Here is a 26,276-nt window from a genome sequence, read left to right on the forward strand (position 1 = left end):
ACATATGATACTCACACTCTTTGGCAGCTCCAAACATCTGAATAGGAGCAATGGAGGGTAGCAGTCTGATTGGAATTTATAGTTGGAAATTCTGGGAGGTGCATTTGCACGACAAACAGTTTTCATTTAGATTTTACATTAAAGGTTAATTGAAACATCACATTTTTTCTAAAGATGCTCATATTGTATTTGACATATGATTGAGAAAATCTTAGTGCTTTAGATTTAAAAATGTGTACACAAGTGTAACATACATACCCCCACACTCACATGTAATATAGGGGCTTTGAGTGATGGAGAATGCTCTCTGGAGACTGGAGTAAATGTGCTAAAGCAAGGGTCCCCAACTCCTGGGTTCCTGTTAGGAACTAGGTCACATAGCAGGAGGTGAGCAGTGGGCAACTGACTGAAGCTTCATCTGTATTTACAGCCACTCCCCATTGCTCACATTACTGCCTGAGCTACGCCTCCTGTCAGATGAGTGGTGGCATGATGAATGCAACGTGCTTGAATCATCCTAAACCATCCCCCTCACCATCCTCAGAAAAAACTGTCTTCCACAAAACCAGTCCCTGGTGCCAAAAAGCTTGGGGACAACTAAAGAATGCCACATCACCTGTCACCCTAGGCTTGGCAGCCATTCACAGCTATTGGCTTCACCAGCAGGTACTAGTGAGCTTGCAGAAAAAGAAAAGAACATGGGAGCTCTTAAATCATATAGATAAATTATCTTAGTTAATAATTTAGCTAATATGTAGATTTTTCTCTATGGCAGGATTGACCTCTATTCTCTCTTTGCTTTTCATGTATATAAACACCAAGGTGATTAAGAAGCATTCAAACCTGTCTTTCTGACATTAGTCAGTCACAGACCAAAGCCATAGCAGTACAATAAATAGTGATAGGGTCTATATTTTTGGTCACTTTATGGTCTGGAACAGCTTTGCCACCAACTATACCCCAAGTCGGAGAAGGCAACGGCACCCTACTCCAGTACTCTTGCCTGGAAAATCCCATGGACAGAGGAGCCTGGTAGGCTGCAGTCCATGGGGTCGCAAAGAGTCGGACATGACTGAATGACTTCATTTTCACTTTTCACTTTCATGCATTGGAGAAGGAAATGGCAACCCACTCCAGCGTTCTTGCCTGGAGAATCCCAGGGACGGGGGAGCCTGATGGGCTGCCACCTATGGGGTCGCACAGAGTCGAACACTACTGAAGTGACTTAGCAGCAGCAGAAGCAGCAGCAAACCCCAAGTTTCAGCTCCTGTTCATGTGAGGTACGAGGGCACAAGGAACTGCTGTTGTGACTTGTCTTTCTTGCCGTTCCCAAATTTCAGTTCCAACCCCAAATGCATTCTAGAACATGACAGTTATTTGAGTCTTCTCTTTTCCTAGAATCCAAAGTAGGCAAGACTCTTAGAATAAAGAAGTTCAGGGATGGTCAGCACTTAAACAATAATGTGCCAGATGCAAAATCTGAGGGTCAGAGGATTGAAGCAATTTGTTCATTCACACAGCCATGGGGTAGTTCATTATAACATCAACAAAATCCCAGTCACTGGGTCCAAAAGACCCAGTGCTGTTTTCTAAGGTAAGGATTGAAAGTACATGTACACTGAGCCTCAGGCCAGCCATGGGGCTCTATGAAGTTGAAATCTATTCCCTTCTAAAACTGATGGAGTCAAGGTCATCGGAAAACTTGTTTATAGTTCAAAAGAAAAATATCCCAACACACCATCCCTCTAAAACTATAGCTTCAGGCTGGCTAGGGGGCTTTCTGATATAATAACCCTACAGATAACAAAGATTGAACACATGAGCATCAAAGGATTTTTTTCCTCTACAATTAAAAACTTCTTGCTCTTGAACAAACCCCATCATTTTTAATGGGGCTTGGTTTTTCATGTTTGTATTGAAGAGATCTGACCTTACAGATGTAAGGTTATACTACATAGAAAAGTTTGTGAGTTTGTTGGACTAAAGTATACATACCTTCAAACAGTCACAGAAAACACAAACCATGGGGGAAAATGGACATATACATACAGGGATCAGTCACTGCCCATGCAGATGATGAAAAAGTAAAACTTACTTTTCAGTATAACAAAAGACTAACTTTGTCTTGTTTCTCTGCAGAAGCAACAGTGAACACTGAATGCAAACTCTAAAGCCTGATTAGGCAGCACCACAAGAACAGGTGCTTAGAACCCAGGTACCTTGCAATCTTTATAACACACACAATTCTTCAGCTTCAAAGAGTAGACTGACATAACATTAACAGAGTGCTGGATTATAATTTTATTGTGGTGAAGGTAAACTGTTAAGAAGTATATAAGGCTAATACATATAAATGTAAATATAAATATATACAGAAATAGAGGAAGAAAAAGGAAGAGAGAAAAAGAGGTGAGGGAAGGAGAAAGGAAAGGAGGGAAGGAGAATGCATGGGCTAGCAGAGAGAACATGAACCCTAAGGCATCTGAATTCTAGCTCCATCACTCACCCATCAGCTATGATTTTGGTCAGGCTACTTTTAGTTTCCTTGGGCCTCAGTTTCCTGTTGGTACTAGTGATAAAGAGCCCACCTGCCAATGCAGAAGAAGTAAGAGACTCAGGTTCGATCCTTGGGTTAGGAAGATGCCCTAGAGGGGGAAATGGCAACCCACTACAGTATTTTTGCCTGGAGAATCCCATGGACAGAGGATCCTGGAAGGCTACAGGCCATGGGGTTGCAAAGAGTTGAATGTGACTGAAGTGATTTAGCATGCACAGGTCTTGGTTTCTTAATCTGCAAAATTATGATGATTAAAGAACTTACCAGCTAAAAGGATTAAAAGACAAAAAATATGGAAGATATTATAATATCTAGAAAAGAGAACAAACTAAGTGTTATGTATCTTTCCTCTTCTGAGATGAGGGCAACAGAGTTAACTATCCTCTCTCTTCTGGATGCTTCTTCAGTGCATGTGTGTGCATGCTAAATCACTTCAGTCATGTCTGACTCTTTGCAACCCTAAGAACTGTAGCCCACCAGGCTCCTCTGCCCATGGGATTCTCCAGGCAAGAGTACTGGAGTGAGCTGCCATATACTCCTCCAGGGGATCTTCCGGACCCAGGGATCAAACCCAAGTCTCTTATGTCTCCTGCTTTGGCAGGCAGGTTCTTTACCTGTAGCACCCAGAAGTGTACCTAATTTACCTATTGGGTGAGTTATAGGGGTAGGTCAGGGTGGGGTAAGTTTTTATCCAAATACCAGCAAATTTTTGTGGAAATAAATAGTCCTTCTTACATCTAAAAAAGAACTGATTTCTGGACTTGCCTGGTGGTTCAGTGGTTAAGAACACAGCATCCAACACAGGGGAAGCAGGTTTGCTCCCTGGCTGAGGAACTAAGATCCCAGACATGCTGCTTGTGTGCTTAGTCACTTAGTCACGTCCAACTCTTTGTGACCCCCCACCCCATGGACTCTAGCCCACTTGGCCTCTCTGTCCATGGGATTTCCCAAGCAACAATACTGGAGCTAATTGCCATTTTCTTCCCCAGGGAGTCTTTCTGACCCAGGGATTGAACTCACGTCTCCTGCATTGATGGGCAGATTCTTTACAACTAAGCCACCAGGGAAGACCCACTATACCCAAATACAAAATAAAAAGTAAAAAAAAAAAAAAAAAAAAAATACTGATACATATACACAATGGAATATTGCCAAGCCATAAAAAGGAACACATTTGAATCAGTTCTAATGAGGTGGATGAATCTAGAACCTATTATACAGAGTGAAGTAAGTCAGAAAGAGAAAGATAAATATCATATTCTAATGCATATATATGGAATCTAGAAAAATGGTACTGGAGAATTTATTTACAAGGCAGCAATGGAGAAACAGACATAGAGAACAGACTTATGGACATGGGGAGAGGGGACGAGAGGGTGAGATATATGGAAAGAGTAACATGAAAAGTTACATTACCATATGTAAAATAGATAGCCAACTCAAATTTGCTGTATAGCTCAGGAAACTCAAATAGGGGTTCTGTATCAACCTAGAGGAGTGGGATGGGGAGGGAGATGAGAGGGAGGTTCAAAAGGGAGGGGATATATGTATACCTATGGCCTTGGAAGGAAAGTTATAACCAACCTAGACAGCATATTAAAAAGCAAAGATATTACTTTGCCAACAAAGGTCCATCTAGTCAAGGCTATGGTTTTTCCTGTGGTCATGTATGGGTGTGAGAGTTGGACTGTGAAGAAAGCTGAGTGCCGAAGAATTGATGCTTTTGAACTGTAGTGTTGAAGAAGACTCTTGAGGGTCCCTTGGACTGCAAGGAGATCCAACCAATCCATTCTAAAGGAGATCAGTCCTGGGCGTTATTGGAAGGACTTATGCTAAAGCTGAAACTCCAATACTTTGGCCACCTCATGCGAAGAGTTGACTCATTGGAAGAGACTCTGATGCTGGGAGGGATTGGGAGCAGGAGGAGAAGGGGATGACAGAGGAGGAAAAGGGGACGACAGAGGAGGAGAAGGGGACAACAGAGGAGGAGATGGCTGGATGGCATCACCGACTCGATGGTCATGAGTTTGAGTGAACTCCAGGAATTGGTGATGGACGGGGAGGCCTGGTGTGCTGCGATTCATGGGGTTGCAAAGAGTCGGACAAGACTGAGCGACTGAACTGAACTGAAATGATGGCTGATTAATGCTGAGGTTTGATCAAAAACAACAATATTCTATAAAGCAATTATCCCTCAATAAAAAACCAAATTAATTTAAAAGAGTAATGGCTACTTCATATGGTTGCCAAAAGCATTTTAAACAAGGTAATAAGTAATAAAGAGCTTATAAAGAACCCTGGCTCTATATTCAAATAGTTACTAACAGCCTAAAGTAAATCCTTGAACTTCTTTAAATCTTTTTTTGTATGTTATAGGAAAAATTATAAAATATGGTAGAGTTTAGGTACTTCCCTGGCACCTCAGATGGTAAAAAATCTGCCTGCAATGCTGGAGACCTAGATGATAACTTAGGTTTGACCCCTGGATTGGGAAGATTCCTTGGAGAAGGAAATGACAACCTACTCCAGTATTCTTGCCTGGAGAATTTCACGGACAGAGGAGCCAGGTGGGCTAAAGTTCATAGGGTCACAAAAAGTTGGACACAGCTGAGCAACTAATACTAAGGAACTAGAGAATTTGAGGAAGAGAGGCATTCAAATCTATACTTAAAGAACAGAAAGAAAACTTTTAAGTTTAACATATGCTTGACCTGAACAAAATAGTTCTTTGTAAAATATTATGATTTACAGGTTCGTTATGACAATTACTTGAGAAATTCCAATAATTCATTTCCAGTTCAAGTAGGTTAACTGAACTGGGAAGGAAACATTGAGGGAAAGATGAGAATGTTCAGTTTTTACTTTTTAAACTGGAGATCCAGTTCCATCCTTATTGTTTTTAATGCAGTTTTTCTAGATTTTCTTTTTCATGCATGATTTGAATCAAGACCCTGGAAAGGACAAAGCTTTCTCATGTTTATTTCAACTCAAGACATATGTGTAGCATTTACAGAATCACACCTAACAAACAGCTACAGCTACAGCTAATCAAGAAATAATCTCAGAATGAAGGCTCTTTTTAAAAAATTCCAAGTGATTTCACCACTGGAGCAGGTCAAGGTGGAGCCACCCCAGACTTTGTCTCTTATCCTAACATCAATTATGTCAGCCCTAAAGCCAACCACTTCCTCCCACCTCCATTGCTTCTATTCTGGCCATAGTATTAATCTGTTGCTGGAACACTGGAACATCCTTCCATCTATTCTTGTCTTCTCCTTTTATCACTCTACTGTCTATTTTCCATAAAGCCATAGAATGACTCTTTCAATATAGAAATTAGATCACACTGTACTTTATATTCAAATATCTAAGTAGAATACAAAATCCTTGCACCCAGCCCTCAATTTTATCTCTGGAATTTTCCCTCTCATGCTCAACTACAGTCACACTGGTCTCTCTGTTCTTTATCAAACATGCCAAGCACACTGCTGCCTTGAGGGTATTTGCCCTTTCTGTTGCACAGTTTGGAATATTCTTCACTTCCTTTAAATCCATGCCTAATAGTCATCTTCAGAGACATGCTAAACATCATTCTCCACCCCCCTACCCTGCTTCACTTTGCTCTACAGCAGAGTCCCACCGTTACATTTTATACATTTATCTCACTCTATCTTTTCCAACACAATATTTGCCCCATGAGAGCAGGAAATGTATCAGCTTGGTTCATTGTTTATTGCCAGCAACTGTCAGCACATGGTAACCACCTAGTAAACACTTGTGACTAAATGAATCTTCTGTGCAAGCAGAGGGATTGATGGAGAAAAGCAACTTACTCAAGGCTGAAATTAAGGCAGTCTGTGCTTCACTGATGATCCCATTCCTCATTCTGAATATGAGACTCTGTGCCTTAATTTCAAAACGCATTTTCTAACGGACGCAGCTTCCTACCCTGCATGGGGAGCCTCTACCAAAAGTAACAAAGTCAACATGATGAAGCAGAGAATCAAGATTGCCTTGTGTAGCTCTATGGCTACACGTCACTGCTATGGCCTCAGTGACGTGCTTCAATTTGTCGGAGAAAACCAATTCCCTTTCTTGCATCCTCTGTAACCAAGAATAAGGACAACTGCATGCTTGTAAGGCAAATGCAGGGAAGAAATAATAGGCATTAACTCAAGAGTTAATTCAACTTCTCACAGTCTCCAAAAGCAAAGACTTTCTACTGTATAGAAATGGGAGTATAAGCTCTCGGATTCACAATTCCTCCTTGGTAGTACATTGGGGAAGTAAATAAGCCCAACGAATGTTTATTGATCCAAGAAATACCTATTCAGGGTTCTGCAGCCATGCTGGTAATATCCTAGGCCTCACTTATTTCATTCATTCTTCAGGCAGTATCTGTTTATTAAGTACCTCTTCTATGCTAGGCACTCATATCTGTTAAGTAGTTAGGAATCAATGAGACATGGTCCTTTTCTCAAAGAAATTGCTAATTTAGCAAGAGAAACAGCAGATAGGCTAAGAGGTGGATGTGTGCAAATCAAAAGTAAGTAGGATTCTCATCAAAAGGAAAAAAATGGTTTTCGTTTCTTTAACTGTGTATCTATATGAGATGATGGATGTTCACTTAACTTTTTCTGGTAATCACTTCAGAAGTATATATATCAAATCATCATTCAGTATACCTTAAGCTTATACAGAGCTGTGTATCAAATATTGGACTTCCCAGGTGGTAAAGAATCTGCCTTCCAAGCAGGAGGTGCTGGGTCGGGAAGATCCCATGGAGGAGGGCATGGCAATCCACTCTAGTATTCTTGCCTGGAAAATCCCATAGGCAGAGGAGCAGTACATGGGATTGCAAAAGAGTCAGACACGACTTAGAGAATAAACAACACAACAACACATCAAATATATCTGAATAAAATAAGAAGAAAAATAAAGGAAAAAATGTATACAGTGATGTGTGTAAATTATATCTCAGTAAAACTAGGGGAAAAGATTTTCAGAAAATCTTTGAGATCACAAATACTTGGTTTTTGTTTTGTTTTGTTTTTTAAAAAAGGAAATAGGGTTTCATGAGAGTGAAAAACATGAGGAACTGATCCCACTCAGGGACATGATGTTTGTGCTAAAAGCTGAACAATCAGAAATGACAGGAAGGGGTAGAGCAGGGAGACTGTCAGGAAAGGGTCAATATAAGAAAGCACAGGCCCAGGCGGAGGCAGCCTATCACTTTCTTTTTTTTTTTTTTGTCATAATACATGTATTTTTATTTTTATTTATTATTATTTTTTAATTTTATTTTATTTTTAAACTTTACATAATTGTATTAGTTTTGCCAAATATCAAAATGAATCCGCCACAGGTATACATGTGTTCCCCATCCCGAACCCTCCTCCCTCCTCCCTCCCCATATCATCCCTCTATCACTTTCAACAAACAGAAAGTAGCCTGTCTGATGCCTGCCAGGTAGGAAGTGGGAGAGGACAGAAAGATGAGCCTGGAGGCTGTAGAGACGGCCAGATTCTGCAGATCTTGCAGACTTCCTTAAAACCTTGATCTTCAACCTGAGAACAAGAGGAAACCGCTGAATGCCTCAGGCAGGGCAGTTGTGCAATCTGATTTGCATTCTCAGAATTTCACTCTGGCTGCTGCAGCAGAAGGACCAGGCATATGAGAGAGGCCTGTTGGGAGGACCCAGCATTTCCCCAGACTACAGGGTATGCAATTTGCACTGGAGCTTTTATGGTAAAGATGGGGAATTAGAAAGAAGAGCAGGAGATACACTGAAGGCAAAGCCATGGAAGAAATGTTCCAGTCTGGAGGCTCTGAAACAGCTGTATTGATTTTACGTGTTATTTTCCAGATTCAGTTTTATTTATTTTTTGCTGCAATGCATATTTTGCCCCACTTTACATCCACTTCACCCTCTCCCAGATCATGTTACTTTGGTTGTAACTGAGTTGTCATAAGTTGCATTGTATTTCTCCAGAAAGCCTAGGAATGAGATAGAGCAGGTGTGCTTGGATCAGATCAGCACTCCTTCAGAGTCAGCCCTGCCCTGAAGCCCTGAGCTCACCCTCAGAAGAAAGGAATTAGCTGGAATCTGGAGATGGGGGGAAATGACCTCTGGTAGTACTTCCTATAGTGGCTGATGCTACAGTTCATGAAGCATCACTGCTGATCCGGTAAGTTCTCTCAAATCAACAAATACTAGGGTATAAATTCACCTATGTTTTTACTAAATGTGACAAACACTATAGGGGAAAAAGCCTCAAATTTTCACTTGCTAAGGCAATTATGAAAATTCAAATTATTCTTGTCTATTCATATTTTGTTAATATTTTATTTTCACTTATACTGTCTTTGTTGAAGATTGTCTAAAAACTGACATTATATAAAAGGTTGTGATGCCTTCCATCATCTCTGAATGGCAAATATCAAACTAGGAGAAAATGGTACACAAATATAAGAAAAAAAGCACATAAAAATAGGTGAAAACGGAATATAAAATAATGAAACTCTATAACGCGCCGGCTGAGACAGACGGCGCAGAAGTGTGGCTGAGAGGAGCTACCCCTAGCCCAAGGTCAGGGGTGGTGAAGTGCCAGGCTGCGTAGGCACAGGAGCGGCGGAGAGGAGCTACCCCACGTCCTAAATCAGGGTCGGCGGCCAAGAGGAGCTACGCCACGCCCGAGGTCAGGGGTGGCAGCCGAGAGGAACAACCCCACGTCCAAGGTGAGTTTTCATTCCAATCCCAAACAAAAGCAATGCCAAAGAATGCTCAAACTACTGCACAATTGTACTCATCTGACACGCTAGTAAAGTAATGCTCAAAATTCTCCAAGCCAGGCTTCAGCAGTACGTGAACAGTGAACTTTCAGATGTTGAAGCTGGTTTTAGAAAAAGCAGAAGAACAAGAGATCAAATTGCCAACATCCACTGTATCATCGAAAAAGCAAGAGAGTTCCAGAAAAATATCTATTTCTGCTTTATTGACTATGCCAAAGCCTTTGACTGTGTGGATCACAAGAAACTGTGGAAAATTCTAAAAGAGGTGGGACTACCAGACCACCTGACCTGCCTCTTGAGAAACTTATATGCAGGTCAGGAAGCAACAGTTAGAACTGGACATAGAACAATAGACTGGTTCCAAATAGGAAAAGGAGTACGTCAAGGCTGTATGTTGTCACCCTGCTTATTTAACTTATATGCAGAGTACATCATGAGAAACGCTGGGCTGGAGGAAGCACAAGCTGGAATCAAGATTGCCAGGAGAAATATCAATAACTTCAGATATGCAGATGACACCACCATTATGGCAGAAAGTAAAGAGGAACTAAAGAGCCTCTTGATGAAAGTTAAAGAGGAGAATGAAAAAGTTGGCTTAAAGCTCAACATTCAGAAAACTAAGATCATGGCATCTGGTCCCATCACTTCATGGCGGATAGATGGGGAAACAGTGGAAACAGTGTCAAACTTTATTGTTTTGCTCCAAAATCACGGCAGATGGTGATTGCAGCCATGAAATTAAAAGAAGCTTACTCCTTGGAAGGAAAGTTATGACCAACCTAGATAGCATATTAAAAAGCAGAGATATTACTTTGCCAACAAAGGTCCGTCTAGTCAAGGCTATGGTTTTTCCAGTGGTCATGTATGGATGTGACAGTTGGATTGTGAAGAAAGCTGAGTGCTGAAGAATTGATGCTTTTGAACTGTGGTGTTGAAGAAGACTCTTGAGAGTCCCTTGGACTGCAAGGAGATCCAATCAGTCCATTCTAAAGGAGATCAGTCCTGGGTGTTCTTTGGAAGGACTGAGATGCTGAAGCTGAAACTCCATTACTTTGGCCACCTCATGCGAAGAGTTGACTCATTGGAAAAGACTCAGATGCTGGGAGGGATTGTGGGCAGGAGGAGAAGGGGATGGCAGAGGGGCTGGATGGCATCACTGACTCGATGGACATGAGTTTGAGGGAACTCCGGGAGTTGGTAATGGACAGGGAGGCCTGGCGTGCTGTGATTCATGGGGTTGCAAAGAGTTGGACACAACTGAGTGACTGAACTGAACTGATAAGCAAAGGTAAAAGTGAAAGTTAAAGTTGTTCAGTTCTTTCCAACTCTTTGCAACCCCATGGACTATATAGTCCATGGGATTCTCTAGGCCAGAATACAGCCCCACCCATCAATGGAAAATTGGATTAAAGATTTATTGAGCATGGCCCTGCCCATCAAAGCAAGACCCAGATTCCCCCACAGCCAGTCCCTCCCCTCAGGAAGCTTCCACAAGCCTCTTATCCTTGTCCATCAGAGGGCAGACAGAATGGAAACTACAATCACAGAAAACTAACCAATCTGATCACTTGAATCACAGCCTTGTCTAACTCAATGAATCTATGAGCCATGTTGTGTAGGGCCACCCAAGATGGATGGGTCATAGTGGAGACTTCTGACAGAACATAGTCCACTGGAGAAGGAAATGTGGTTTACATCAGTATTCTTGCCTTGAGAACCCTATGAACAATATGAAAAGTCAAAAAGACACTGAAAGATGATCTCTCCAGGTCAGTAGGTGCTCAGTATGCTACTGGAGAACAGTGGAGAAACAGCTCCAGAAAGACTAAAGAGGTTGAATCAAAGTGAAAAAAATGCTCAGTTGTGGACATGACTGGTGATGAAAGTAAAGTCTGATGTTATAATGAACAATACTGCATAGGAACCTGGAATGTTCAGTCCATGAATCAAGGCAAATTGGAAATGGTCAAACAGGAGATGAAAAGAGTGAACATCGACATTTTAGGAATCAGTGAACTAAAATGGACCAGAATGGGCGAATTTAATTCAGATGACCATTATATCTACTACTGTAGGCAAGAATCCCTTAGAAGAAATGGAGTAGCCCTCATAGACAACAAAAGAGTCTGAAATGCAGTACTTGGGTGCAATCTCAAAAACAACAGAATGATCTCTGTTCATTTCCAAGGCAAACGATTCAATATCACAGTAATCCAAATCTATGCCCCAATGACTAATGCCAAAGAAGCTGAAGTTTAACAGTTCTATGAAGACTTTCAAGACCTTCAACAAGAACTAACAACAAAAAAAGATGTCCTTTTCATCATAGGGGAATGGAATGCAAAAGTAGGAAGTCAAGAGATACGCAGAGTAATAGGTAAGTTTGGTCTTGAGAGTACAAAATAAAGCAGGGCAAAGGTTAATAGAGTTTGGCAAAGAGAACACACTGGTCATAGCAATCACCCTCATCCAAAAACACAAGAGATGACACTACACATGGACCTCACCAGATGATCAATGCTGAAATCACTGACTATATTCTTTGCAGCTAGAAATGAAGACGCTCTATACAGTCAGCAAAAACAAAACCAGGAGTTGACTGGGGTTCAGATCATGAACTCCTTATTGCCAAATTCAAACTTAAATTGAGGAAAGTAGGGAAAACCACTAGACCATTCAGGTATGACCTAAATCAAATCCCTTATGATTACACAGTGGAAGTGTAAATTAATTCAACGGATTAGATCTGATAGAGTGTCTGAAGAACTATGGAAGAAGGTTTATAACATTGAACAGGAGGCAGTAATTAAAAACATCCCCAAGAAGAAGAAATGCAAAAAGGCAAAATGGTTGTGTGAGGAGGCCTTACAACTAGCTGGAAAAAAAAAAAAAAAAAGAAGAAGCAAAAAGCAAAGCAGAAAAGGAAAGATATATCCATCTGAATGCAGAGTTCCAAAGACTAGCAAGGAGAGATTAGAAAGCCTTCTTAAGTGAAGAATGCAAAAAAACAAAGGGAAACAATAGAATGGGAAAGACTAGAGATCTCTTCAAGAAAAGCACAGATACCAAGGAAACATTTCATGCAAAGATGGGCTCAATAAAGGACAGAGATGATATGGACCTAACATAAGCAGAAGACATTAAGAAGAGGTGGCAAGAATACACAGAAGAACTATACAAAAAAGATCTTCAAGACCCAGATAATCATGATGGTGTGATCACCCACCCAGACATAGACATTGTGGAATGCAAAGTCAAGTGGGCCTTAGGAAGCATCATTATGAACAAAGCTAGTAGACGTGATGGAATTCTGAGCTATTTGAAATCCTAAGAGATGATGCTGTTAAAGTGCTGCACTCAATATGCCAGCAAATTTGGAAAACTCAGCAGTGGCCATAGGACTGGAAAAGGTCAGTTTTCATTCCAACCCCAAAGAAAGGCAATGCGAAAGAAAGTTCAAACAGCCACACAATTGTACTCATCTCACACACTAGCAAAGTAATGCTCAAAATTCTTCAAGTTAGGCTTTAACGGTATGTGAACTGAGAACTTCCAGATGTCCAAGCTGGATTTACAAAAGGCAGAGGAACCAGAGATCAAATTGCCAACAACTGTTGGATCATAGAAAAAGCAATAAAAGTCCAGAAGAACATCTACTGCTGCTTCATTGACTACCGTAAAATCTTTGACTGTGTAGATCACAACAAACTGGAAAATTCTTAAAGAGATGGGAATACCAGACCACTTTACCTGCCCCCTGAGAAATCTGTATGCAGGTCAAGAAGCAACAGTTAGAACTGGATGTGGAACAACAGACTGGTTTCAAATTGGGAAAGGATTACATTGTGTCTGTATATTGTCATCCTGTTTCTTTAACCTATATGCAGATTCAGTTCAGTTCAGTTCAGTCACTCAGTCATGTCCAACTCTTTGTGACCCCATGAACTAAAGCACACCAGGCCTCCCTGTCCATCACCAACTCCCGGAGTTCACCCAAACCCACATCCATCGAGTCGGTGATACCATCCAACCATCTAATCCTCTGTCGTCCCCTTCTCCTCCTGCCCTCAATCTTTCCCAGCATCAGGATCTTTTCAAATGAGTCAGCTCTTCGCATCAGGTGGCCAAAGTATTGGAGTTTCAGCTTCAACATCAGTCCCTCCAATGAACACCCAGGACTGATCTCCTTTGGGATGGACTGGTTGGGTCTCCTTGCAGTCCAAAGGACTCTCAAGAATCTTCTCAACACCACAGTTCAAAAGCATCAATTCTTTGGTGCTCAGCTTTCTTTAAAGTCCAACTCTCACATCCATACATGACCACTGGAAAAACCATAGCCTTGATTAGACGGACCTTTGTTGGCAAAGTAATATCTCTGCTTTTCAGTATGCTATCTAGGTTGGTCATAAATTTCCTTCCAAGGAGGGTCTCTTAATTTCATGGATGCAATCACCATCTGCAGTGATTTTGGAGCCCAGATAAATAAAGTCTGTCACTGTTTCCATTGTTTCCCTATCTATTTCCCATGAAGTGATGGGACCAGATGCCATGATCTTAGTTTTCTGAATGTTGAGCTTTAAGCCAACTTTTTCATTCTCCTCTTTCACTTTCATCAAGAGGCTCTTTAGGTCTTGACTGTCTGCCATAAGGGTGGTGTCATCTGCATATCTGAGGTTATTGATATTTCTCCTGGCAATCTTGGTTCCAGCTTGTGCTTCCTTCCAGCCCAGCATTTCTCATGATGTACTATGCATATAAGCTAAATAAGCAGGGTAACAATATACAGCCTTGACGTACTCCTTTTCCTATTTGGAACCAGTCTGTTGTTCCATGTCCAGTTCTAACTGTTGCTTCCTGACCTGCATATAGGTTTCTCAAGAGGCAGGTCAGGTGGTCTGGTTTACATCATGAGAAATGCCAGGCTGGATGAAACATGAGCTGGAATCAAGATTGCCGGGAGAAATATCAATAACCTCAGATATGCAGATGACACCACCCTTATGGAAGAAAGTGAAGAGGAACTAAGAAGCCTCTTGATGAAAGTGAAAAAGGAGAGTGAAAAAGTTGGCTTAAAGCTCAATATTCAAAAAACTATGATCATGGCATCCAGTCCCATCACTTAATGGAAAACAGATGGGGAAACAATGAAAACAGTGACAGACTTTATTTTCTTGAGCTCCAAAATCACTGCAGGTAGTAATTGCAGCCATGAAATTAAAAGACACTTGCTCCTTAGAAGAAAAACTATGACAAACCTAGACAGCATGTTAAAAAGCAGAGACATTACTCTGCCAACAAAGGTCCATCTAGTCAAAGCTGTGGTTTTTCCAGTAGTCACGTACGGTTGTGATCGTTGGACTTTAAAGAAAGCTGAGCACCAAAGAATTGATGCTTTTGAATTGTGGTGTTGGAGCAGACTCTTGACAGTCCATTGGACTGCAAGGAGTTCCAACCAGTCCATCCTACAGGTTAGTCCTGAGTGTTCATTGGAAGGACTGATGCAGACGCTGAAACTCCAATACTTTGGCCACCTGATGCGAAGAGCTGGCTCATTTCAAAAGACCCTGATGCTGGGCAAGATTGAAGGTGGGAGGAGAAGGGGACGACAGAGGATGAGATGGTTGGATGGCATCACCGACTCAGTGGACATGAGTTTGAGCAAGCTCTGGGGGTTGGTGATGGACGGGGAAGCTGGTGTGCTGTTGTCCCCCATGGGGTTGCAAAGAGTCAGACATGCCTGAGTGACTGAACTGAACTGAACTGATAGTCAGAGATTGATTATTCATTCATTCTTTCTTCAAAATTCCCTAATATATAATTCCTATGTGATTTACATTAATGGGGCTTCCCAGATGACACCATTGGTAAAGAATATACCTGCCAGTGAAGGAGATATAGGAGATGCAGGTTCGATTCCTGATTCAGGAAGATCCCTTGGAGAAGGAAATGGCAACCCATTTCAGTACTGAATAGACGAGGGTGTTGGAACCCACTCCAGTATTCTTGCCTGGAGAATCCCCATGGACAGAGGAGCCTGGTGGACTACAGTCCCTGGGGTCACAAAGAGTTGGACATGACTGAGGGACTAAGCACGGCACATTCCATTGAATAAAAAAATCTCTGACTAAAAGTATTAACAACAAAAATCATCTCACAAATGTATCCCAACCAGTTCTCTCAGGAATTTCCACTTCCAGTCATGAAAAAGAATCTTGTAAGAGACTCATCTCACTTTCCTGATGAGAACAACTAGAAATGCAGAAATAAAAGAATTTGCTTCAAAGCATGAGACATCAGCCAAAGGAGTCAAAACTTAGACTAGCTCAAAAGAGATGCTCATTGAAGGGGGCCCAGCTTTCCGCATTTCACTTTTCCTCCCAGGGATTTGAAAATCTTACTATGGAAAGAGAAACTGAGATACAAATAGAAGGCTGCTGCTGAGAGGAAAATGATTCTTTAAGAGTTTTCAGCAACCTCCTAGGGTTGGGGAGGCAAAAACTGGACAGGATGGCCAAGGAAGCAAAGGCTTGGAACTAAGGTGCCATAACAAAGGGACATTCAAAAATAAGCTTTTTTTTTTTTTCTTTTGAAAATGCTTTCTCCCACCGTTTTTGTCTATTAAGTTACAAATAACAAGAGCCAAGTAGTCCCTTGAAGCATACAAAAACAAATCAAAGTTTACACGTATCACGATGATGAGAAAACAAAAACTGGAGTAAATGCTTCATAGATGAGGTGGGATACTAGGTACTACATTTGATTCTCTTTTGGCATCTGGGATGACCATTCCATAGGACTAGGATAGAAAGGTAGACTATACCTTAGGTAATCATAAACTAGCCTCAAATCAGAGAAGTCTCAAGTCTTTGATTAGACTGAGGTGGTTTGCCTCTCTGCTGCATGTCAGAGGACAGGATGAATTCTCTTTGGAGAGAAAAATCATCCACATTGCTATGGTCTGAATGTTTGTGTCCTCCCAAGATTCATACTTTCAAATCCTAATGCTGCATGTGATGGTTAGGAGGTGAGGTCTTGAGAGTGTCATACATTATGAAAGTGAAGTCTTTATAAATGGGATTACTGTTTTTATGAAAAGGAACCCCACAGTCATCCATCTCCCCTTCCAGCATGTGAGAACACAGTGAGAAGCTATGAACAAGGAAGAGGGCCTTCACAGAACACACCTTTTCAGGAAATTTGGTCTTGGACTTCCCAGCCTCGAGAACTGTGTGAAATAAATTTCTGTTGTTTACAGGCCACTGAATGTGTAGTACTTTGTTATAGCAGCCTGGATTGACTAAGACACAGACTCTTTATATTTATTCATGAGAATGTCTACCATTCAATCAAAAATTAACCAATATACGAGAAAGAAATAAAGAATCATCAAGATAAAATCAAATAGCAAACAGTCACCATTCAGTTCAGTTCAGTTCAGTCACTCAGTCGTGTCCAACTCTTTGTGACCCCATGAATCGCAGCACGCCAGGCCTCCCTGTCCATCACCATCTCCCGGAGTTCACGCAAACTCACGTCCATCGAGTCGGTGATGCCATCCAGCCATCTCATCCTCTGTTGTCCCCTTCTCCCCCTGCCCCCAATCCCTCCCAGCATCAGAGACTTTTCCAATGAGTCAACTCTTCGCATGAGGTGGCCAAAGTACTGGAGTTTCATACATATAACTAAAGTCTCCATTTTGAAAGCCTCATAGAGCTACATGACCATTTACTTAAACAAGTACAAATTCAATTAAATGAAACATGGCATATTCTAGTCATCAGGCAAATACCAGAGATTAATTATAATTAAGAGTCTTAAATCCATTTTGAATGTTTGGCTCCTGACAGTGTTTAAGCCTCACTCTTCCCCCTTTCCCTCTGGCTACAAACTGGGCAAACTGATAGGAAGGCCCACCTTTTTTCCTATGCCAAAGGGAAGTCTGAAGCAACATTTAAACTCCAGCCCCTACATGGAGATCTTGACTCCAGACCCCAAAGCCTGATAAAAACAAAAAGCACTTGTCTCTGTTGAAGCCACTGTGGACTGGCTTGAACCACTCTATAGGGCAACCACAAAACATAAACAAAATTGATTCAAATACTGGAGTTTTATGACTTGGATTTTTAAAATAATTCTAATTAATATCTTTTAAAGGAGATGACCTGAAAATGAATAATATCAGAAACTGGAATCATTAAAAAGAAAAAAAAAAAAAGAATTAACTAGAAATTCTTAAATAAAAATGGAACTCAATAGATCAGTATCAAGCATATTGGACACAGATGGAGACAGGATGAGTGAGCTAAAAATTAGGTCAGCAGAAAATAACCAGACACATGTATAGTTTAGGAAGAAATTTATAGTCTCAAACATGTATATTACTAAAATAAAAAAGGATAAAAATCAATGATAGGATTATTCATTTCAAAAAGTTAGAAAAAACACCCCAGTAAGTTATAACAGAAGAGAGCAGAAAAAAGAAATACAAAGATAAGAGCATTCTTGTATAAGAGAAATACAAAGATAAGAAATACAAAGATAAGTCTTAAATAAAACTTAAAAATTCTACAAAACTGAAAGCTATGTTTTAGAAAAGATTATTAAATTGGTCAACCTCTTACAAAACTAATCATTGAAAAAGAAAGAAGACACAATTAGGCACATGAGGGATGAATGGGAAAAAAAAAAAGAAAGAGTAGTGCAGATTCTAATACATTTTTTAAAAATGGTAGAAGACATGAGCAATTTTATGTCAAAAATTTAGAAAATTAAATGAAAATAACAAATTCCTAGACTACAACTTACCAAAGCTGACCCAAAAGAAGCTGAAAATTTAAACAGTCTTATGCTTTAAAAATTTAATCTGCAATTTTTTAACTCTTCCTCAAATAAATACCCAGGCTCAGATTGTTATATCAGTGAATTTCTCCAAATATTAAAAAAATATATAATGCCATTCTCACACATTCACTTCCAGAAAACAGAAAGAAAATATAATTTCTAACTTATTTTCTGAGGGAAAGCATATTTTTGATACCTCTGAAGGAGAATAAAGAAGACAAAAATTATGCAATAGTCTCAGAAATATGACATAATTCTATATATATTCATAAATTTTAAAAATCTTAAAAACGGAGTAACAGAAGACAAATAATCTAATAACAATATCCACAAGAAATCTAGAGCTAATGATATAATACATGGTAAAATACTAAAATTTCCTCATTGAGATCTAAAGGTAAGAAAAATATCTATTACCATACTTCTAAGTTGAAGGTTTGGCTAGTGCAATAATACAAGGAAAAAAGAAAACACGGGATTGGAAAACAAGAAATATAACTCATAATTTGCAGATAACATGATTATATACATAGGAAATCCTACAGGATACAGTCAAAACTTGGCATTAGGAAGTGAATTTAACAAGGTAATAGATATGAAAATCAATATAACAACCAAATTTTTTATATTACAGACAGAAACTAAGGCCCAGAAAAGTACCCAGGTCCATATAGACACTTTCAAATTGGAAAAAGTGTGACTCTTAGCCCAGTGGTCAAGTTTTCTGACATGTGTGCATTAGCAGTGATGCACTTGTTTGAAGCACAGAAGATGCAGAAATGTTTTCAAGTCCAGCTCATGTCTAATCAAACAGAGGCCAGTGTACACCCTTGTCCTGGCACCTCCCAGGCATCAGGACATTCCAAAATGCTGCTGGCTGCAGGGACCACACAGGTAGAAGGAAAGGAATAACTAAGGGGAGCAAGTTAGCAACAGTCTGAAATGTGGCGTCTGAATGACCTGGATCTTCTGCTGCTGGCACAAGTTGTGAATCAAGAGTCACCCAGAGTGACTAGATTCCCCTACAGTGAAATATACAGATGGGATGAGGGGAAATGATGGCTGTGTCCAGGGCCAATAAGATAGGAAAAAAGAATAGGGAGCTATTTAGCCCTGGCCTCATATTTACCCAGGACATCAAATTTGAACTTCAAACATGATCCGCAAATGAGGCTGTACACAGAATTACAGAAAGACACTGGCAGAATTGAAAGTAGGAGATGTTTATCATAGGACTTTAAACTCATGTCCCTGTCTTTATTGATAATAGCTACAACACATCATTAATTAATGTTCTCTATAAATTCTGCAACTATCATGTAAATACTAGAATTATATATATTGGGATGATGCATCTGTATGCTAATATTATTGTTTATTGCATATTAATATTTTTAACTTTTGTAGCACTCATTTCACATTCTTCCTTTCCTCTTCTTCCTCTCCTTGTCACTCCAATCCCACTCCTTCTTCAGCTGTTCTTTCTTTAAAGTTGAAAGTGGCAGAACTTCCAAGGTGAACCTTGGAAAGACTTTGGGTTCTGCAATGGCTAACTTGGAATTGAAGCCAAATCTTGGAATCTGTAGGTAGAATGTGAGGGGTGATGGGGTATTTGCCCCATATTTGGGAACAGAGCCAGAAAGATTGTCATAATATTATAAGCATGACTCTATTTTCAGCTTCTTTAGTCTAATGTCACCTCAAGACACTGGGGCTACAGTAGGAAGTTCAAGGGTTTTAGTCAAACAGTACAATTTCGCATTTATAAAGCAACTCCTACAGATGTCTCTAACACAGAGAATATACCTAGGACCTGAACTTACACTCCTACTACTGTCCCAAGAGTCTTTACCAAGAGTCCAAACATCTCTTTTAGGGAGGGGAGACTAATTTTTACAATGTTCATAATGTGGCCAGCTAATTCAGGTTTAGGTGGGTGAGTAGAAATGGGAAAGAAAAGGGAACTGTGTCTAAATCTCCATTTGGAAGTTTTAATTCTACTTCTTCAAATCAAAGCTGGTCTTCAGCACTTGGACTGTCCCTTCTATTGCTCCTGTTTCTGCCTCTGCTTACTGTTAAGGAAAATTAGCAGATACATTTCAGAATCTGTTTAGAATTGTGTAATAGAGAGAGGAGAGATTACTGAAAACCTGTGTCCTTTACAAAGGATGGAGTCACCAGAAGATAAAAGAAAGATCCAGGAAAATCACAGGAGCCTGGTTTGTTGAAATTCCAGGAGCCATTTATAGAGATTAAACATACTGATACAAATTCTAGTCTCGAGCCTCTCTTGACTTACCTCTACCAGCTTGTTGGCGTGCTCACGGAAAACTTGGGCATATTCCTTCACTTCCTTCTCATTCCCACTTTTTGCAGCCTCAATGAGAACTAGCAAAGGAACGTTGGTTTCCAAGAAAGAATCTGATATGTGATCCATCACTGCTTTCCGAAGCTACAGTAGAAAAAAAAAAAATAGAATTAAGGGACAGAGGAACTATTTGACTGCATTACTCTTTAAGTCATATGAATTAAATCACTTCCTAGGAATAGTTTTTCTAAAGCCCCAGTTCTCATGGTTCACAGACATAATGTTACAACTCTCTTTTTAATCTTCCTGGTGCTTATCATATCAAAGGAAGGCAAAGAGCTATGACCAAGAATGATTCTGAATTATCTGTATTATATGTCAACTTAGAAGTTACACACATGACTTGTAGCTCAATACATTATAGACTGTCCTTATCAAAGTTCTGCTCACATCCTTCATTGGCCAAGTGTCTCCCTTCAGGTTTTGAGTCCTGATTCAGCTTAAGAACTCAGGCTTTTTAGAAAAAGAAGAAATGTAAGCATCAATCAACAGGTGGGGAGAACTTTAGATGATGAACTAGGCCTTGAAGTGACCCGAAAATCTTATCTCTCTACTGTCTCCAGTCCTTTCTACATCCATTGTTTGTATTTGATGGAGCGAGAAACATGAAACACCCAACAATTTAAAAAATGTATCTGCCAGGTGCTATGATGACATAGTTGGTATGCTCCAGAAAGAAGTACTGACAATTATTCTTCAAGGTAATTTAGAATGCTGCTGCTGCTAAGTCACTTCAGTCATGTCCGACTCTGTGCAACCCCATAGACGGCAGCCCAACAGGCTCCCCGCCCCTGGGATTCTCCAGGCAAAACACTGGAGTGGGTTGCCATTTCCTTCTCCAATGCATGAAAGTGAAAAGTGAAAGTGAAGTTGCTCAGTCATGTGCGACTCTTTTCGACCCCATAGACTGCAGCCTACCAGGCTCCTCCGTCCATGGGATTTTCCAGGCAAGAGTACTGGAGTGGCGTGCCATTGCCTTCTCCAAATTTAGAATAAACATATCCAAATTTCTAATAATGCATAATTACACATCATTCCCACATTGTTTCAATGGGAAGTAGGACAGCCACATTAAAATGAAATGGAACTGTACTGAACAATTACCTTAGTGCTGCTTTGTTCATAATTATCAGAATGTGTGCAAGGAGAAAACACCCCAAATACAAATAAACAGAAGAGAAGATGATAAACAGTGTGTATATTTTCCAAGCAAATATTCCTATTCAGGGGTATTCAGGCAAATCTTTTGATAGTATGATACATACACATTTATCATTGATCAGAAGAAGGGAAATGTACAAATCTCAGTTCCTTTTTGCACTAATTACCAAAGGGTATCCCTGTGTGTATGTGTAGTTTAGTTTAACTCTGGATTGAGTTGGACATTTTACCATATAAAACATAACAGATTTGTGGAAAATTAACATTAATTAGTTACTCATTAGCAAGGTGCGTTATATTTCTGCTTGGGAATAATACTTTTATTGGTGAGCTCATACATTCTGGGCATATGTGATGTGCCAGACAACTTAGATCAACCAAGATTTTTTTATGTTGTATCACTTAATCCCCATGACAATACTATAAGATAGGGACTATTCTTATACCACCAGTTTTTCAGATGAAGAAAATGAGACTTGGAAAAGTTAAATAACCTGCCTGCCCTCATAAGGTGGCAAAGAGCAGAGCCCTCTAATAAAGTCCGAAGGGGACAGTGCAGAGGACACTTGAAGCTGACCTGGCTTGGCTCTCCTCCAGGATAGAAACCCTCATGAAGGAGAAGCTATTAAATGTAATCAAAGTTGAACTGGCTGGGGACAACAGAGATAAAAGAAAGAGAAGATCTAGATAAAGTGGGGGCAATGGTCAGAACTAAGCTATCTCACCAATCAAGACACTGTTTGATTTTTATATCTTAGGAAAATTTTATTTTTGAAAAATATATATAACATAAAAGTTTTTCACTTTAAGTGTATAATTCAGTGGCATTAATTACATTCACAATGTTGTAAAGCCATCACCAACATACACTTCCAAAATATTTCCATCACCCCAGAGACTCTATAAACATTAGGCAAGAATTTTCTGTGGTACACTTCTCCCAGACCTAATAAATCTACTTTATGTCTCTATGAATTTGTCTATGCTAGATCATTTATACAAGTGAAATCATACAATATTTGTCATTTTGTGTCTAACCTACTGTATTTTAAAGTATTACATAAAATAAGAGAAGTGAGAGCTCTGTGAAGCTAGAAGAATTATCTGCTCTTCTAGACTTTTTCCAAGCCTTCAGGAAGATTGAGTTCTCATTAAGTATGAGCAACTTGAAATCAGCAAGGTCAAAATTCACATAAAACTATTATAAGAAAAACATGTCATCTCTACACAAACTGAAAGCATCCCAGAAAGATATGCCTGTAAAACAAATTAAAACTGTAATCTACTATTTCAAACACATTAAAATGCACTAAAAATGATGCAAGATATGAAAGAACATAAATTAGAAGAAGAAGAAATTCAAGGATGAAGTCATGAAACTTAGAAAAGAATTATAAGTAAAAGAAAAATCATTTGAAAAAGACTAAATAAGAATGAATAAACACAGTAGCAAATGCCTCAAAAGAAATAGAGAAAAGAAGGAAAAAATTTTAAATGCAAAATAAAATTTTTTAAAGAGATTTTAAAAATTTGAGAAAAGGTAACAAATACTGAAGACAAGCAAAGAAATTTCAATATATGGCTACCAGAGGTCCCTAAAGAGGAAAATCAAAGCAAGAAAATGGAAAGAAAATGAAGTACAGTAATTCATGAATATTTTCCTGAAGATATATATAATTTTAAAGTGCTATTATATAAATATAATTACTTATATAATTATTTATTTAATATAATTATTAAAATATAGAAATTATATTCTATATACATTATACATAGACATATATTTGATATAGAAATATATATTATACACATAATATATAAACAATTTTCTAAAAAAGCATTTCATGCACTTGAGAAAGGAAACCTATACTATCAACCAAGAAAATTGGATTCTAAAGAAAAAAGGGGTAAATCCTTATGTATTTAGGCAAAGAAAGGAAAGGAAATTATTTATAGATGATCACTAGACTTTTCAACAGCAAAGTTTTATGCCAGAAGAAAATAAAATATTACATTTAAGACCCTCAAGGAAATAAAATGTGAGCTAAGAATTTTATAACCAGCAGAACTGACTTTCAAGGATTTAAACCACAGACAAAATTTGATCAACATGCAAGAACTCAGAGAATATCATTTTTATGAGACAGAGAAACTGTTAAAGGATGAACTTTACCTGGCAAAAGAACTAGAAAAACATCAACTAATAACTCAAAAAGCATAACATAAGTACTGGCAGTGAACATTCAGTATATTCTTATTTATAAAACTAAGAACAGCATAGTCAAATGGGAGAGAGTATAATATAAAATGTATTTAAGCTCTGACAATGAAGATGTAAACATGAAAAGAAAAAGGGAATAGGATCTTTTGTAAAAAAGATCTTAACTATTTTATGTGATTTTAATTATAATGGTAGCATGAATATTGTTATTCTAACACTACTGTGTTTAAAGGTAGGCTCAGTGGTAAAGAATCTGCCTGCCAGTGCTGGAGCCACAGGAGATGAGGGTTCGATCCCTGTGTCAGGAAAATCCCCTGGAGGAGGAAATGGCAACCCACTCCAATAGACCTGGTGGGATAATTTCACGGACAGAGAAGCCTGGTGGGCTACAGGCCATAGGGTCGCAAGGGGTCAGACATGACTGAGTGAGCATGTACACAAAGCAAACAGTTATGAAATTTCATTTCTCATCTCCTGTGTCCTTGCTAACCAGAAGTGTTAGTGTGGAAGAAAGACAATGTAATATAAAAGAGACTTTTTTTTAAAAGAGAGATTACGGAAAAACCCTATTATTCTAGACCTGAAGTAGAAATACCATTATGAACAAATGAGATTTTTAAGTAAACACACACACATATAGTTTCCAGTTCTGTCCAACAGTGGCCAGTCCAGTAATAATGAACATTTTTGAAATACAATTTTACCATAAAACAAACTAAAGCTTCTTGGGGAAATGGTTGATTCCAAGTTCTTTGAGGCTAGAAATATATAAATAAGCCTGAAATATCTTATTATGCATACGTGCTAAGTCACTTCAGTTGTGTCTGATTCTGTGAGATTCTACGGACTACAGCAGGTCAGGTCCCTTCTGTCCATAGGATTCTTCATGCAAGAATACTGGAGTGGGTTGCTGTGCCCTCCTTCCCACTGCCCTCCTGCCAGGGGATCTTTCTGGCCTAGGGATTGAACTCAAATCTCTTACATCTAACCTGCATTGGCAGGTGAATTCTTTAGCGCCACCTAGGAAGCACACATTTTATTATACTAGATCAGTCAAGTCAGTTCAGTCACTCAGTCGTGTTCAACTCTTTGCAGCTCCATGGACTGAAGCGTGCCAGGCTTCCCTGTCCATCATCAACTCCCGGAGCTTGCTCAAACTCATGTCCAGTGAGTTGGCAGTGCCATCCAACCATCTCATCCTCTGTTGTCCCCTTCTCCTGCGTTCAATCTTTTGCAGCATCAGGGTCTTTTCCAATGAGTCAGTTCTTCACATCAGATGGCCAAAGTATTGGAGCTTCAGCTTCATCATCAGTCCTTTCAATGAATATTCAGGACTGATTTCCTTTAGGATTGACTGCTTAGATCTCCTGCAGTCCAAGGGACTGTCAAGAATCCTCTCCAACACCTCAGTGCAGAAGCATCAATTCTTCAGCACTCAGCTTTCTTTACAGTCCAATAGCAAAGGGTTATTAAAGATCTCTGTGTCTGTGTGTGCTCAGTAGTGTCTAGCTCTGTGACCCCATGGACTGTAGCCCACCAGGCTCCTCTGTCCATGGAATTTCCCAGGCAAGAACATTGGAATGGGTTGTCATTTCCTACTCCAGGGGATCTACTCAGGGATGGAGCCTGCATCTCTTGTGTCTCCTGCATTGGCAGGCAGATTCTTTACCAACTGTGCTACTTAGGAAGCCCATTAGAGACTACTAGACAATTTAGACAATTTAAACTTCTCAAACAATAAAAATTCCAGTGGCCTGAAACCGATAAAATAACTTTAAATTAGTGTATAAGGACTAAAAAATAATAATGATGAATTGGTCACCTTAAAAGGACAACAAGGAACCAATTTCACTTATCTTGGGAAAATCAAGAATATGTCTTGCCTTTCCTATGTGAACTGAAATTTATTGTAATAAAAGAAATATCTGACTCTAAATTTAGTCCACTTAATAAATTGAAAACAAAATGATAGAATATCACCATTTTCCAACCAATAATGAATTAAAATGTCTTCATTCTAGATAATGAACAACAGTGTTTGAAAAATCACTAAAAAATACAGCTGTTTAAGAATTGTGAATCACTATATTGTACATCTGTAAATTATATAATATTGTTTATCAACTATACTTCAATTTTAAAAAGAGAGAAAGAATCACGTACTATGTGCCTTCTGATGAAATTGCACAATCCCAACCATAGTGATGTCAAAGGGATCAAACCTGAATATGGTGGAGGCTCTGGATCCCCTTGGTGATTTGCAGAAAGTACAAAAGACAGAACAACATACAGGACATATGGCACCACACATGTGTATTCAGCAAAATGCAAAAACT

At 39.3% G+C, this 26,276-nt stretch overlaps 1 protein-coding gene across 5 annotated transcripts in view; it reads right to left on the minus strand.

Annotated features, from left to right (window-relative positions):
• The window catches only part of CTNNA2 (catenin alpha 2), a 1,363,902-nt gene that overhangs the window by 255,013 nt on the left and 1,082,613 nt on the right, over positions 1-26,276 (minus strand). For all 5 annotated transcript variants that reach the window (XM_061432723.1, XM_061432722.1, XM_061432721.1 and 2 more), the window contains one exon: positions 20,490-20,642. In XM_061432723.1, coding sequence (XP_061288707.1) covers positions 20,490-20,642 — 153 coding nt within the window. The remainder of the gene's footprint in view (positions 1-20,489; positions 20,643-26,276) is intronic.

This window comes from Bos javanicus, chromosome 11 (assembly GCF_032452875.1).
Source record: "Bos javanicus breed banteng chromosome 11, ARS-OSU_banteng_1.0, whole genome shotgun sequence".
In the NCBI taxonomy this organism is placed as follows: Eukaryota; Metazoa; Chordata; class Mammalia; order Artiodactyla; family Bovidae; genus Bos; species Bos javanicus.